At 35.3% G+C, this 15,381-nt stretch overlaps 1 protein-coding gene across 2 annotated transcripts in view; it reads right to left on the bottom strand.

The window, feature by feature from the left end:
• The window catches only part of MSH3 (mutS homolog 3), a 188,592-nt gene that overhangs the window by 78,095 nt on the left and 95,116 nt on the right, over nt 1-15,381 (bottom strand). For both annotated transcript variants that reach the window (XM_030323803.1, XM_030323814.1), the window contains exons 14-15: nt 1,957-2,144; nt 1,053-1,221 (exon numbers count right to left, since the gene is read on the bottom strand). In XM_030323803.1, coding sequence (XP_030179663.1) covers nt 1,053-1,221; nt 1,957-2,144 — 357 coding nt within the window. The remainder of the gene's footprint in view (nt 1-1,052; nt 1,222-1,956; nt 2,145-15,381) is intronic.

The raw sequence follows: 15,381 nt of genomic DNA, 5'->3' as shown, positions 1-15,381 counted from the left end.
GTCTGCCTGAGTCCAAAAGATTTAATTTTAGTCCAAAAGTCAGGCCGACTTAATCAATGGTCTATTAAATGGCACAAGATTAATAAACATTTCAGTAAAGATTATAATTTACTGTAGGATTTCTTATTTCAAATGATCATACAAATCAACATTCTTCTCACTAAATATGTAAAGGAATGCAAATATTTAAAAATTTTATTTGAAATTAAGGTCTTCCCTACTAGAAAAATACCTGTTTTTAAAAATTCTGAATAAAATGTTCATGCTCTGGAAATTATTCACACATTTCCTAATTTGCTATCTTAACAAAGTAGGATTTCTCCAATTCCCTCAGTTAGAATCTTTATATCTATTAAACATAAGATATAGAAGTAGCATGCCTTAAGACTCAGAATAAGACCGAAGGATACAACTACATTTAAAAGGCATACTTCTTCCTGGTTCTCACTCAGATATTTATAATACCAAACCTTAAACAGTGGTACACATGCCAAAAAAAAAAAACCAAAATACATTCTAAACGGCACTTACATAATCTTATGGAAGACTCACTAACTGTAGGTTTTCACTATAGTTTTGTTTCTTTTTTTTTCTTTTTCTTTTTTAGCAGCTATACTAACATCAGAAGGAAACCCTGCTTTTTAATCACTATGATCCAATCAACACAGGTGGTTCTCTTCGTATCATTTCATTATCTGCTGGCCAGACATCAAAGACTAACTTCTCTCTCCTGGATTTAGGGTAAATGAATCCTCTAAATTACTATTTACAATAATCATGGTTTTCTATAATACATTTCAGGAAATAATATTAAAATACATGTAACATTACGTTGCATGATTTCACCAGGGGACTAAGTAAATAAACACAAAATACTGTTACTAAAATCATTCTTATCAAAACAAGGCATTACATCTTATTTCCAAGGAACAAAAGAAAAAATATGAAAACAAAACAAACTTTCATCCTGTCCTTGGATTTTTGTTCACATTTTAAAGTAGCTTTTCTACCTGAGATAAACTAATGCAAAATAAAATTATGTCTGACATTACCTCCTGTCCTGATACTGTCACATACTGTGCAGAAGGATTTTTTAGTATTTTTCGTATATCTTGCAAATGTATTTGGATCCTGTGAGTAACTTCTTGAATTTCATCCTTCCTCTTTTTTATTAAAGGGAAGTCAGAAAGATCTTTGAATAATTCTGTTTTATCCCCACTTCTAAAAAATGGAAAAAAAAAAAAAAAGCAAATATATATATTGAAGCATACTACTTATACCGATCATCAATTATTTTTCACAGCATGATAAAAGACCAAAGGGTTGGGAGCCAGGAAACGAGGCTCTAATCCCAGTTCTGCCACTAAGTATTTACAGGTAGGTTTCTTAATTTCTTTGAAGATAGACAAAATTATCCTAAAGACATTTTCATTTTGCAAGTTCATGATTTCCATGGTGTGAGAGATAAAATGAAATTTTTTGTTGTTTGCCTATTCAGAAAATAAGCACAAATGAAAATATTGTCTTTTCCCCCCCTTTATACAGAGTTCTTTGTGGGATGAACTGTGAAATGACTACCTCTTAAAGGATAACTTTGCTTCTGTAATTTCTAAATATAAGGCAGACCACTGGATATCTAGCAAATGAGTGTAAGATGCCATTTGCCACCCAATTTTAAATTAATAAATGCTACCAGTTGCTCTGCCTGGACTTTATCTTTTCATCATCCAATACCTAGAGAAGTACTGTATTGTCCTAAATAATGAACTAAGTTTTAGATGGCAGAGGGTTACTTCCAGCTGTAATTGACAGCCTTTAGCATCCAATCACATTTCTAATTTCACAGGCAATTCCTACCATTACTGCTAGGGAAGCTTAGGAATCCATTCACCAAAGGGCAAATACATGAGTTCTTTGTTTTCAGCAGTGACAATAATCTACGAATCTACTACTTACTTGGCAGCTTGTTCATTAAGTAGCTTTAAGAAACGCTCCACTGGACTGAGGAGTTCAGGAATTTCTAAAATAAATGTCTGGAGCAAGTCTGACCGAACGTGGGAATTAACAGCAGGTATTAATGCTTGAAATTCTGACTTCAGGTGATACAGGGTTTTGACAATCAAGAAGAACTCTTGTGTAGAACACTGAAAATAGAAATATTTTTTAGCTAAATAATACAAGATATATGAACATGATGTTTAATTAGTGGTCTTTTAATTAATAGTCTTTTTAAAGTTAGAATATAAGAAAATTTTAATTTACTCTATAAACTAGTTAATTGAAATAAAATACTGCTGATACCTTCCAAATGTTAAATCAATAGTTTAAATACTTTATAACATTTTAAAGCTCTCAAGGAAACAATGTGGGTCAGGGATAGTAAAGCCAATATTTGCTCAATATTTTCTCATTTTAAAATATATTGACCATATAGCAAAAATACAGTAAACAATGTCAAAAATATAAAGGACACTCCTGGGGAAATATCTGCAAGACATATGGTAAAGGGCAAAACTATCCCTAGAATAATAAGCTCTTACAAATCGACCTGGAAAAGGAATAATCCAAAGAATAATGGCTAAATGAACTGAATATGCAGCTCATAAAAAAGGAATGTCCAATAAGCACTTGATTAACCTCACATATAATTAGAACAAGCAAATTAAAATGACAAGATAGCATTTGTCACTTATCGGAATGCCAAAGATTTAAAAGGCTGATAAGAGATGAGTCACACAGGATATAAAGAAAGACACTTTGATATACCATTAGCAGAGGCATATCCTCTTTGAGGAGGATTGTTTGACTAAATTCCACTTTTAACAATTAAACTAAAACTATAACAAGAAGTGAAAAAGATATGTGGCTCTGAATATTTATAGTAGCACTGTTGGTAATAATATTAAAAAGATGAATAAGAAACAAGTATCTAACAAATGAGATTTTATTAGGAAAAACTCATACAATACTGTTAAACAGTTAAAAAATTAAGACATCTGTACATATTAATGTACACATCAATATGGAACTCCCTAATTTCAACATATTAAACAAACATTGTATATGTTTATACTATATACCACATATGTATTTATACAGTAAAATTTCACTTTTGATTATACTACATGCATTATTCTATATAAATAAAAATATAAACAAAAAAATTTCTGGAGGGTACACTTGTTAACTTACTTTAGTTACCCCTGGGTAGTGTGTATGCAGGGGAAAGTAGAGGAAAAGTTTTTACACTTTATCTTATACTCCTGTACACACTGACAATTTTTTAACATGAACATGAATAATTTTTACTTTTGGAGCTTCTGATAAAGAGAATAAGATGAACATGTGTATCTCATTTCACTCTATCTTGAAACCACAGTCAAAGGTTGTTTAAAAAGACATAAAACCTCAAAAATAACTAGAAGAAAAGACACCAGCAACAACAACTTAGAAGCTATAAAGTAAATGGACAAGTGGTCACTGATTTAGAAGACTCATGATACTAGAATCTTAAGGTAGATGTGAGGTAAGCTAGGACCTAACTTAAGTTACACCAAGAATCCTAAAATTCTGAGGAACTGGTGGCACAAATTATCTTTGGAAGAGGAAGCCGGGGGTGGGTTGAAAATGACTGTTTGAAAATGAATTAAGAAGCAATTATCCCTCAAGACTCTATTCGTCTCCACACCACTGAGCAACGACCATTCTCCTACCCGACAAAAGACTAGTTTTATCCTCTCGAGAAGGGAAAACATAGGATATTTGAGCCATCTTCAAGCACAGGGAAGGAAGACAGTACCACCAAAAGCAAGGGATTAAGAAAACAGTTGTAAACTGAATGCTGAGATTCCCAGTTGTCCCCTTCTAGCTCCCAGAACACTATTAGCCATTTAGAAGGCTAGAAAAGACCCTGGAGAATCTCATGAGCCCAAGATGAAAACTCTGAAGATACTAAAGCAGGAGTTCTCCCCATAAATGGATCAGCTAGTATATTGTACAGTTCACCTCATATTTTGCAAACCATATTCAACTACAGAGCACTTCCTATCAGCATTTTAGCCCTCCACTCTTTAAAAATGATCAGACATCAGATAAAAAATTCTAATGTGAAATGAAAAAAACCAAACAATAAATCAACAAATAAATTTTTTAAGACATTCATTTTCTTCTACTTACATAGATATACACAGCATAAATAAATAGAAGAAAATGTCTTAAAAAAAAAACAACCAATACACTCAGTTAATCAGAGAATAATGCAAACATGAAACAAGAACAGGATACTATTTTTTTTTTCTTAAAGGAACATTCCAAGAATGGAATTCAATCAATTAAAATAAAATAGTTGCAAAAAAGAAAGAACCAAAAAATAATTCAGGACAATTTCCCAGAACTTGGTTGCCAGATTGAAGGGCTCAATACAATGGTTGAAAATAGAACTAAATCATGGAAAATCAACATGAAATTTTATAACAGTTGGGAAAAAAAGAAAATTTTTAGAAGGGGAGAAAAAAAAAATCACACCAAGTAATGTATAGCCTAGAATTTTATACCCAGTAAAACTACCAATCAAATGTGAGTAGAAAAAAAGGACATTTCCAGACATCAATATCTCAAAACATTTACTGTTAACTCGAACAACACAGGCTGGAAACGTATAGGTCTACTTCTACACAAATTCTTTTGGATAAATACTATAGTACTGTAAATGTGTTTTCTCTCTTAAAAGAAATTTTCTTAACATTATGATTTTCTTCACATCTCTAGCTTACCTCAATGTAATAATACAGTATATAATGTACATATACAAAACATAGTGCTAATCAAATGTCATTAAAGCTTCAGATCAAAAGTAGGCTATTAGTAGTTAAGTGCTGGGGGGGGGGGTCAAAAGTTACACATGGATTTTCAACTGTACAGGGATTGATGCCCTTAATTCCCTCATTGTTCAGGGGTCAACTGTATTTCCAATACCTTTTCTCCAGGATGCTTCTAGAGAATGTACTCCATCAGAAGAAAGCAATAAACCAAGAGGAAGACATGGAATACAGAAAGACTGAACAGAAGATTCAATTCAAGGGAAATGAACTATAGCTATACAACTAGTATACAGGGCAACTAGTCTAGGGTGAATCAGGTCAGAAAGTTTAAGAAAATGAAATAAAATATGTGATGGAAATAAGTATCTTGAGATGAGAGGATGATTTAGGGTTAATTATAAGTATACATAATAGGTAATATGCATAAAATGAATTAATGCACACAACATATTTGGAAAGAATTTTAAACTAAAAGGAATGAGGCAAATTATGCAAAAAAATAAGAAGTTAGGCCCAAGTGAATAACAACTGAATCCAAAGTGTATCATAAAGCATCTCTTCCTCAGATAGGCCACTGTATGATGGGAAAGATACACACAGGAAGCTGGATTCTTGTAATGTGGAGCCTAGACGTATTCTGGCCAATACTATTATAGTTAATTATTAAATAGATACATTCTAACAAAAGTGAAGAACTAAAAGTAAACATTTTCAATACAATTTTTGAATAATAATCTCTTGTAACTTTTGTAATTTGAGAGACTAGAAGGGATTGATTTTTCACCCTTAGATATAAAGTGTAAATCAGCAACAGAAGCAAATTGACAACCAAAAGTACTTTGCAATCAAGTTTTAAGTGCCCAAGGCAGGTTGTTCTCCAGTTTCTTTTTTATTATTTTTTTTAAAGTTTATTTTTAAGAAAGAAATACAGACAGAATGCGAGCAGGGGAGGGGCAAAGAGAGAGGGAGACATAGAATACAAAGCAGGCTCCAGGCTCTGAGCTGTCAGCACAGGGCCAGACGCGGGGCTCAAACTCACAAACCACAAGATCATGACCTGGGGCCAAAGTCCGATGCTTAACTGACTGAGCCACCCAGGCACCCCAGTTCTCCAGGTTCTTAAACAAAACACCTCAGTAGAACTGCCAGAAAGCTGAGGATAAGAGTGAAGTAGTTGCTCCTGGAGTCACTCATGTTCAATCCCATTTCCAGCAGCAAATTTCCCTGTGGAAGAGCTTTAGAACATATCATAAGTGTGGAAACAGGTCATCATGAGACTGTAAGAACTCCAGCCTAAGTTCCATACTGAAAGGTGGCTGTAGGCTTATACCAGTCTGGCCAAGAAACCATTCTTGCCTACAAAATTCTGGAAACACTCTCCTCTAACATTTACTAAGTGCTATAATCCTTTAAATGTATTCACCAACCTTAGCAGTTATGTATCATTTTCTTACAAAACAGGTCTTAAGCACAGTTAATATGGGTTTCTAAGACTAGCACCATTATCTAAGATTTGGATTTGAAATTTTACTATCAAAAGAAATCTTTATTTTGTTTCAGGGCCGGCCCACTTGGTATCCCCTAATATCAATATGAAAATACCTATTTGTGACTATTCCATGGCACTTTCCACACAGCCATATGGCCTAGGCTCACCACTTCCACAACATCCAAACAGTGTTCCTAACCATTTTATGAATTTTACATAATTGGCACAGTCTGTACCCAGGATATCACTCACCATTTGGTGCATACAGCAGAAGTTTATTTAGAGTAATCTAATGATAAAGAACAGACATGTGTTTGATGGTGTGTTCCAAGAGCCAGCTAACTAATCTATAAAAAATTGGTTTGAAGCATTTAGGCTTACTAAAGTTGGTCTGTTACCAAGTCATTTCTAATTCTCACTTTTCAAATCAATCTTTGGGCATGCTCTTGTGCAAACATTAAAACAGCAACAACGAACAACCTCTGAGTGACTCATAAGTTCCTTCACTAAAGTCTAGTTTGAAACTCTAAAACAAAAGTCATTCTTGGTTACTTTTAAAATGAATTTGATTCAATACCATATAATTTTATGTGAAATTTTTTAAAAAGGCAAATCCATAGATACAAAAAATAGATCTGTGGTTGCCAGAGGTAGGGCATGGAAGGCAGGTGGATGAAATGAGTGGGGATGATCAAAAGGTACAAACTTCCAATTATAAAATAAATTAAGTCCTGGAGATGTAATGTATAACACGGTAACTATAGTTAATAATACTGTATCATATGTTTGAAAGTGGCCAAGAGAGTAGATCTTAAAAGTTCTCATCATAAGAAGAAGACAACTTTGTAACTACAAGTGGTGATGGATGTTAGTTAGAATTATTGTGGTGATCACTTCTCAATATATACACATATCAAGCCATTTATAATGTGATAAACCTGAAAGTAATACAATACTACGTTAATTATATCTCAATTTAAAAACAGAATTAGACTCTGACTTTTATCAGAGTTTTTTAAACTTTTGTAAATACACAAACCTCATGAAATGCAAACATCAAAGTTTAAAGAGAGGAAGCAAAGAATAGAAATCACAGTAGCATGGAAAGATGCTTCCGTCTTGATGCCATGGATTCTTTGACTCAGCTCTTATATGTATGTATGTGTATGTGTGTGTATATATATATATATATATATGATATATTAATATATTAATATATATGATATTATATATGATATATATATTAATATATATTAATATATATATATTTTTAAGTCTATCTATGTACTTGGGGGGGGGGCAGAGAGAGGGAGAGAATCCCAAGCAGTCTCCCCACTGTCAGTGCAGAGCCTGATGCATGTGGGACTCAAACTTGAGATCATGAGCTTAGCCAAAATCAAGAGTCAGACACTCAATAGATGGAGACACCCAGGCGCCCCTTGACTCAGCTCTTTTAATTAGCAAGTAACAATTTTCTCAGCTTTGTCCCTATTTTTTCTCGAGAAAAACAAAAATCTTTAACAACTGTCAGTGAATCCTTTCAAGCAGTGAAGGCAAGGTGCTTGGAGATCTGTTGCTTGATGAAGGGTAGTAATATGCTCTGATTGTCAGGCACTGGACCAATGATACAACATAACAAATGGTTTGACATCCACTCTAACCTCAAAATGTCAACCATAAAATTTTCAACTACAGTAGTTCCCCCCTTATCTACAAGAGATATGTTCCAAGATCCCCACTGGTATCTGAAATCACAGATAGTAAGTACCTAATCTCATATGTACTGTCTTTCCTATGTACATACCTATGATAAAGTTTAATTGATAAATTAGGCACAGTAAGAGATGCACAATAAAATAAGACATTTTTAATATACTGTAATAAAAGTTATATGAATATGGTCTCTCTGTCAAAATACATCGGACTCCACTCACGTTTCTGGTCATGGTGTGAGATGATATAATGCCCACGTGATAAAATGAAGCACTGTGACATAGTGCTAGGCTATACAACTGACGAAACGTCAGAAGGATGATCTGCTTCTGGCCTGCTGTTGACGGCAGATAACGGGGGAGTAATGTATCAGGACAACCTCTGCCACTGCCAGCAAAACCACAACACAAGTGTACCAAGTAATGGTACAACAGACTCTACTGACCCCATAACCAACTCGGGCATTTTTTCCTGGGGATTAGTATTTCCCAATTCTGGTTTGTTCTTTGTTTTCAAATTTAGCTGAAGCATATGGAACAGTTACATAAGTCCTCTTGGGCACTGCAAGTATTCTCAGAAGCAGCACGTATCGTTCCAGTAAAACTTTGTGGGGGAAAGGACTAAAAAAAGTAAAGACTAATGAAAAATTGGTCACAACTAAAATGTGGGCACATAAAAATTATCCTACAAAAAATTATTACATTGGCAAGGATTTACATCGGGGCGGAAAATAAAGATGGCTTATGTAGGGATAACCAAAAACAAATGCAATGGTAGTAACTACTACATCAAAAATGGTAATGTCCGAAAGTGTACCCACTAAAAACCCAGTCAAGGACCCTGGTTTAAATACTAGCTGTCATTTACTAACACGCTACTAACTCTCTTCTCAGAATCATCATTTATACAAGGTAATGCAAGCTGTGGTAGCATTACGTAAAGATAGCAGTATATATAGCCTCCCATTAGTAAGAAGGTAAAAAACACAGTATCCCCTCATCAATTTCATAAAGTTTTTACAAGGGACAAAGGTTCTAATGTATGTGAATGAATTTAACAAAAGGTAAAACACTATAGAAAGTTTATTAGCAATTATAAATATAACTATTTTTAGACATATTTTGAAGGTAAATGATTTCCCTAAGTGTGGAAAATTTCTCATTTATTTATCATTAATTTTTTGTTTTAATGCCAGTATATTTAAAAGACTATTAGTTTCAGGTGTACAATATAATGATTCAACAATACATCACGTGGTGTTCATGATGACAAGTGCACTCCTTAAACCCCATCACTTATTTAACCCATCCCCCTACCCACCTTCCATCTGGTAACCATCAGTTTGTTCTCTATAGTTAAGAGTCTGTTTCTTTATTTGTCTCTCTCAACTATTTTTTCCCTCCTCGTTTGTTTTGTTTCTTAAATTTCACATGAGTGAAATCATATGGTATTTGTCTTTCTCACTTATTTCACTTACATTATAATCTTTACCTCTATCCATGTCATTGCAAAATGGCAAGATTTCATTCCCTTTTTTACGGCTGAATAATATTCCACTATATATATGTATATATATATATATATATATATATATGTATATATATATATCTGACATCTTTATTTTTAATGTTTATTTATTTTGAGGGGGGAGGGGCAGAGATGGAATTCCAAGCAGGCTAGCCTGACATGGGTCTTATCTCTTGAACCTCAAGATCATGACCTGAACTGCAATCAAGAGTAGGACATTTAACCGACTGAGCCACCTAGGAGCCCCTATACCACAGTCTCTTTATCCATTCATCAATTGACAGACAGTTGGGCTGCTTCCATATCTGGACTATTATAAATAATGCTGCTATAAATGTAAGGGTGCATGTATCCCTTTGAATTAGTGTTCTTGTACTCTTTGGGTAAATACCCAGTAGTGTGATTGCTGGATTATAAGGTAATTCTATTTTTAACTTTTTGAGGAACCTCCATACTGTTTTCCCACACTAGCTATAATAGTTTGCATTGCTACCAACAGTGCAAAAGGGTTTCTTTTTCTCCACATACTCACCAACACCTTTTGTTTCTTATGTTGTTGATTTTATCCATTCTGACAGGTGTGTGGTGATATCTTACTGTAGTTTTCAGTTGTGATAAGTGATGATGACCATCTTTTCATCGTCTGTTGGCCATCTAGATGTCTTCTTTGGAGAAATGTCTGTTCATGTCTTTTGCCCATTTTTGAATTGGATTATTTGTTTTTTGGGTGTTGAGCTGTATAAGTTCTTTACATATTTTGGATACTAACCCTTTATCAGTATGTCATTTGCAAATATCTTCTCCCATTCTGTTGGCTGCCTTTTACTTTTGTTGATTGTTTCCTTCACCGTACAGAAGCTTTTTATTTTGATATGGTCCCAATTGTTTATTTTTGCTTTGATCTCCCTGGCCTTAGGAGACATATTTAGAAAGAAGCTGCTACAGCCGATGTCAGAGAAGTTATTGCCTGTGTAGCTAGGATTTTTATGGTTTCAGGTCTCACATTTAGGTCTCTAATCAATTTTGAATTTATTTTCGTGTATCGTGTAAGAAAGTGGTACAGATTCATTCTTTTGCACGTCAGTGTCCAGTTTAACCAACACCATTTGTTGAAGAGATTGTCTTTTTCCCATTGGATATTCTTTCCTGTTGTGTCAAACATTAATTGACCAAATTATGGGTTACTTCTGGATTTTCTATTCTATTCTATTGATCTACATGTCTATTTTTGTGCCAGTACCACACTGCTTTATTTATTACCCCTTTGTAATATAACTTGAAGTCGGGAAATGTGATGCCTCTAGCTTTTTCTTTTTCAAGGCTGCTTTAGCTATTTGGTGTCTTTTGAGATTCCATACAAATTTTAGGATTACTTGTTCTGTTCTAGTTTTGTGAAAAAAGTTGTTGGTATTTTGATAGGGATTGCATTAAAGCTGTAGATTGCTTTGGGCAGTATCAGTAATATTTGTTCTTCCAAATATTAGAGCATGGAATGTCTTTCCATTTCTTTTGTGTCATCTTCAATTTCATCAGTGTTTTTTTTTTTGCTCCCACAACAAAAGTATGCTCCCACAAGTGACCTTACAATGTCATTACAATATCATTGACTATATTCCCTGTACAGCGCCTTTTATTCTCATGATTTATTCATTCAGTAACAGAAAGCATGTACCTCCCACTCTCCTTTATCCATTTTGCCCATCTCTCCACCTCCTTCCTTCTGGCAACCATCAGTTTGTTCTCTGTATTTACATGTCTGATTATGCTTTTTTGTTTATTCATTTTATTTTTCTCAGTCTGACTTATTTCACATAGCATAAAATCCTCTAGGTCCACCGATGTTGTTGCAAATGGCAAGATCTCATACTTTTTTATGGCTGAGTAATATTCCATTGTGTAATATTCCTATAGCTCATCTTTTTTTTTTAAGTTTTTATTTAAACTCCAGCTAGTCAATATACAGTGTACTACCAGTGTACTTCAAGTACACAATTCAGTGACTCAACACTTACACACAATACCTGGTGTTCATCACAAGTGTACTCCTTAATCTCCATCATCTGTTTCACCCACCCACCCAACCCCCACCTCCCCTCTGGCGACCATCAGTTTGTTCTCTATATTTAAGAGTCTGTTTCTTGGTTTACTGAGTATCTCTTTTTATCCCTATGCTCATTTGTTTCTTAAATTTCACATATGAGTGGAATCACAAAGTATTTGTCTTTCTCTGACTTATTTCACTTAGCATAATACTCTCTAGCTCCATCCACGTCATTGCAAATGTCAGGATTTCACATTCCTTTTATGGCTGAGTAATATTCCATTGTGTACATGTGTGTATATATAAATGTGTATATATAAATGTATATACACACACGATATCTTTATCCATTCATTGGTCAATGGACATTTCATCAGAGCTTTATAGTTTCGGAGTACAGGTTACATTTATTACTATGTATCTTATTATTTTTGGTGCTACTGTAAATGGGACTGTTTTCCTAATTTCTCTTTCTGTTGCTTCATTATTGGTGTATACAAATGCAACAGATTTCTGTACTCTGATTTTGTATCCTGAGACTTTACTGAATTTATCAGTTCTAGCAGTTTTTTGGTAGAGTTTAGGGTTTTCTACACAGATTGTCATGCCATCTGCAAATAGTGAAAGTTACACTTCTTCCTTACCCCTTTGGATGTCTTTCATTTCTTTTTGTTGTCTGAATGCTGTGTCTAGGACTTCCAGAACTATGTTGAAAAAAAGTGATGAGGGGCGCCTGGGTGGCTCAGTCGGTTGAGCGTCCAACTTCAGCTCAGGTCATGATCTCACACTCCGTGAGTTCGAGCCCCGCATCGGGCTCTGTGCTGACAGCTCAGAGCCTAGAGCCTGCTTTGGATTCTGTGTCTCCCCCTCTCTCTGCACCTCCCCTGCTCATGCTCTGTCTCTCTCTGTCTCAAAGATAAATGAAAACATTAAAAAAAAAAAAAAAAGAAAAAGAAAAAAAGTGATGAGAGTGGACATCCTTGTCTTACTCAAAACAAGTTAGTTTTTCACCAGTTAGGATGATGTTAATGGCGCCTGGATGGCTCAGTCGTTTAAGCATCTGACTCCTGATTTTGGCTCAGGTCATGATCTTACAGTTTGTGAGATCAAGCCCTGGATCAGGCCCCATGCTGTCAGTGCAGAGCCTGCTTGGGATTTTCTCCCTCCCTCTCTCTGCCCCTCCCCTGCTCACACTCTCTTCCTCTCAAAATAAATAAACATTAAAAAAAAAGGATGATGTTAGCTGTAGGTTTTTCATATCTGCCCTCTATTATGTTGAGGTATGTGGCCTCTAATACTACTTTGCTGAGGGCTTGGATCTTCTAGAATCTGTTGAGGTTTGTTTTACGGAATGTGATCTATTCTGGAGAATGTTCTGTACACACTTGAAAAGAATGTGTAGTGTGCTGTTTTAGGATGGAATGTTCTGAATATATCTATTAACTCCATCTGTTCCAGTGTATCATTCAAAGCCGTTGCTGGGTTTCTGTTTAGATGATCTGTCCATTGATGTAAGTGGGGTGTTAAAGTCCCCTACTGGTATTGTACTATTATTTTATTTTACTTTATTTTTTAATATAATTTGTCAAATAAATTATACAACACACAGTGCTCATCCCAACAAATGCCTTCCTCCATGCCCATCACCCACTTTCCCCTCTCCCCCACCTCCCCATCAACCCTCAGTTTATTCTCAGTCTTTAAGAGTCTCTCATGGTTTGCCTCCCTCCCTCTCTGTAATTTTTCCCCCTTCCCCTCCCTCATGGTCTTCTGCTAAGTTTCTCAAGATCCACATATGAGTGAAAACATATGTATCTGTCTTTCTCTGCCTTATTTCACTTAGCATACCCTCCAGTTCCATCCACCTTGGTGCAAATGGCCAGATTTCATTCTTTCTCATTGCCAAGTAGTATTCCATTGTATATATAAACCACATCATCTTTATCCATTCGTCAGTTGATGGACATTTAGGCTCTTTCCATCATTTGGCTATTGTTGAAAGTGCTGCTATAAACATTGGGATACAAGTGCCCCTATGCATCAGCACTCCTGTATCCCTTGGCTAAATTCCTAGCAGTGCTACTGCTGGGTCATAGGGTAGTTCTATTTTTAATTTTTTGAGGAACCTCCACGCCATTTTCCAGAGCGGTTGCACCAGTTTGCATTCCCACCAACAGTGTAAGAGGGTTCCCGTTTCTCCACATCCTCTCCAGCATCTATAGTCTCCTGATTTGTTCATTTTAGCCACTCTGACTGGCATGAGGTGGTATCTCAGTGTGGTTTTGATTTGTATTTCCCTGATGAGCAGTGACGTTGAGCATCTTTTCATGTGTCTGTTGGCCATCTGGACGTCTTCTTTGGAAAAGTGTCTATTCATGTCTTCTGCCCATTTCTTCACTGGATTATTTGTTTTTCGGGTGTGGAGTTAGGTGAGTTCTTTATAGATTTTAGATACTAGCCCTTTACCCTTTACGTCATTTGCAAATATCTTTCCCATTCCGTTGATTGCCTTTTAGTTTTGTTGATTGTTTCCTTGGCAGTGCAGAAGCTTTTTATCTTGATGAGGTCCCATTAGTTCATTTTTGCTTTTTAATCCCCTTGCCTTTGGAGATGTGTCGAGTAAGAAATTGCTGTGGCTGAGGTCAAAGAGGTTTTTTCCTGCTTTCTCCTCTAGGGTTTTGATGTTGTCCTGTGTATTATTATTGATTAGTTCCTTTATGTTTGTTATTAACTGTTTATGTATTTGAGTACATAAATATTTACAATTGTTTTTTTTCATCTTGCTGGATTGTCACCCTTATTATTATATAGTGCCCTTCTTGCTACAGTCTTTGCCTAAAAGTCTAGTTTGTCCGATGTAAGTATTGCTACTCTGGCTTTCTTTTGACATCCATTTGCATGGTCGATGTTTCTCCATCCCCTCACTTTCAATCAGCAGGTGTCATTAGGTTTAAAATGAGTCTCTAGTGGGCAGCATATAGACGGGTTTTGTTTTGTTATTCTTTCTGTCACCCTATGTCTTTTGATTAGAGCGTTTAGTCCATTTACATTTAAAGTAACTATTGATAGATATGTATTTATTGCCATTTTATTACTTATTTTGTGGTAGTTTCTGAAGACTTTCTCTGATCCTTTCTTGTCTTTCTCTTTCATGTTGCTGATTTTCTTCAGTGATATATTTAGATTTCTTTTTCTTTATTCTTTACAAGTTTATTAGTGGTTTTTCATATATGATTACTCTGTAATCTGCATGTAGCAGTGTATATTAAGTTAACAGTCATTCAAGTTTGAAACTGTTTTTCTCGGGGCGCCTGGGTGGCGCAGTCGGTTAAGCGTCCGACTTCAGCCAGGTCACGATCTCGCGGTCCGGGAGTTCGAGCCCCGCATCAGGCTCTGGGCTGATGGCTCAGAGCCTGGAGCCTGTTTCCGATTCTGTGTCTCCCTCTCTCTCTGCCCCTCCCCCGTTCATGCTCTGTCTCTCTCTGTCCCCAAAATAAATAAAACATTAAAAAAAAAAAAAAAAAAATGAAACTGTTTTTCTCTCCTCCCCACATTTTAGGTATATGTTATTATATTTTATATCCTTTTTGTGGGTGAGTTCCTTGACTGATTTTTACTGAAATATTCATTTTTTATTGTTTTTGGGTTTCCTACCTTTAGACTTCACTTTTGGTCTCTCCTTTCTACTCAAAGTCCCTTTAATATCTCCTGCAGAGTTGGCTGAGTGGTCATGAACTCCTTTAGTTTTTGTTTGTCTGGGGAAACTCTATCTCTTCTTGTATTCTGAATGA

The sequence above is a fragment of the Lynx canadensis genome, chromosome A1, assembly GCF_007474595.2.
Source record: "Lynx canadensis isolate LIC74 chromosome A1, mLynCan4.pri.v2, whole genome shotgun sequence".
NCBI lineage: Eukaryota > Metazoa > Chordata > Mammalia > Carnivora > Felidae > Lynx > Lynx canadensis.
This window is presented reverse-complemented; position numbering and strand designations above follow the sequence as displayed.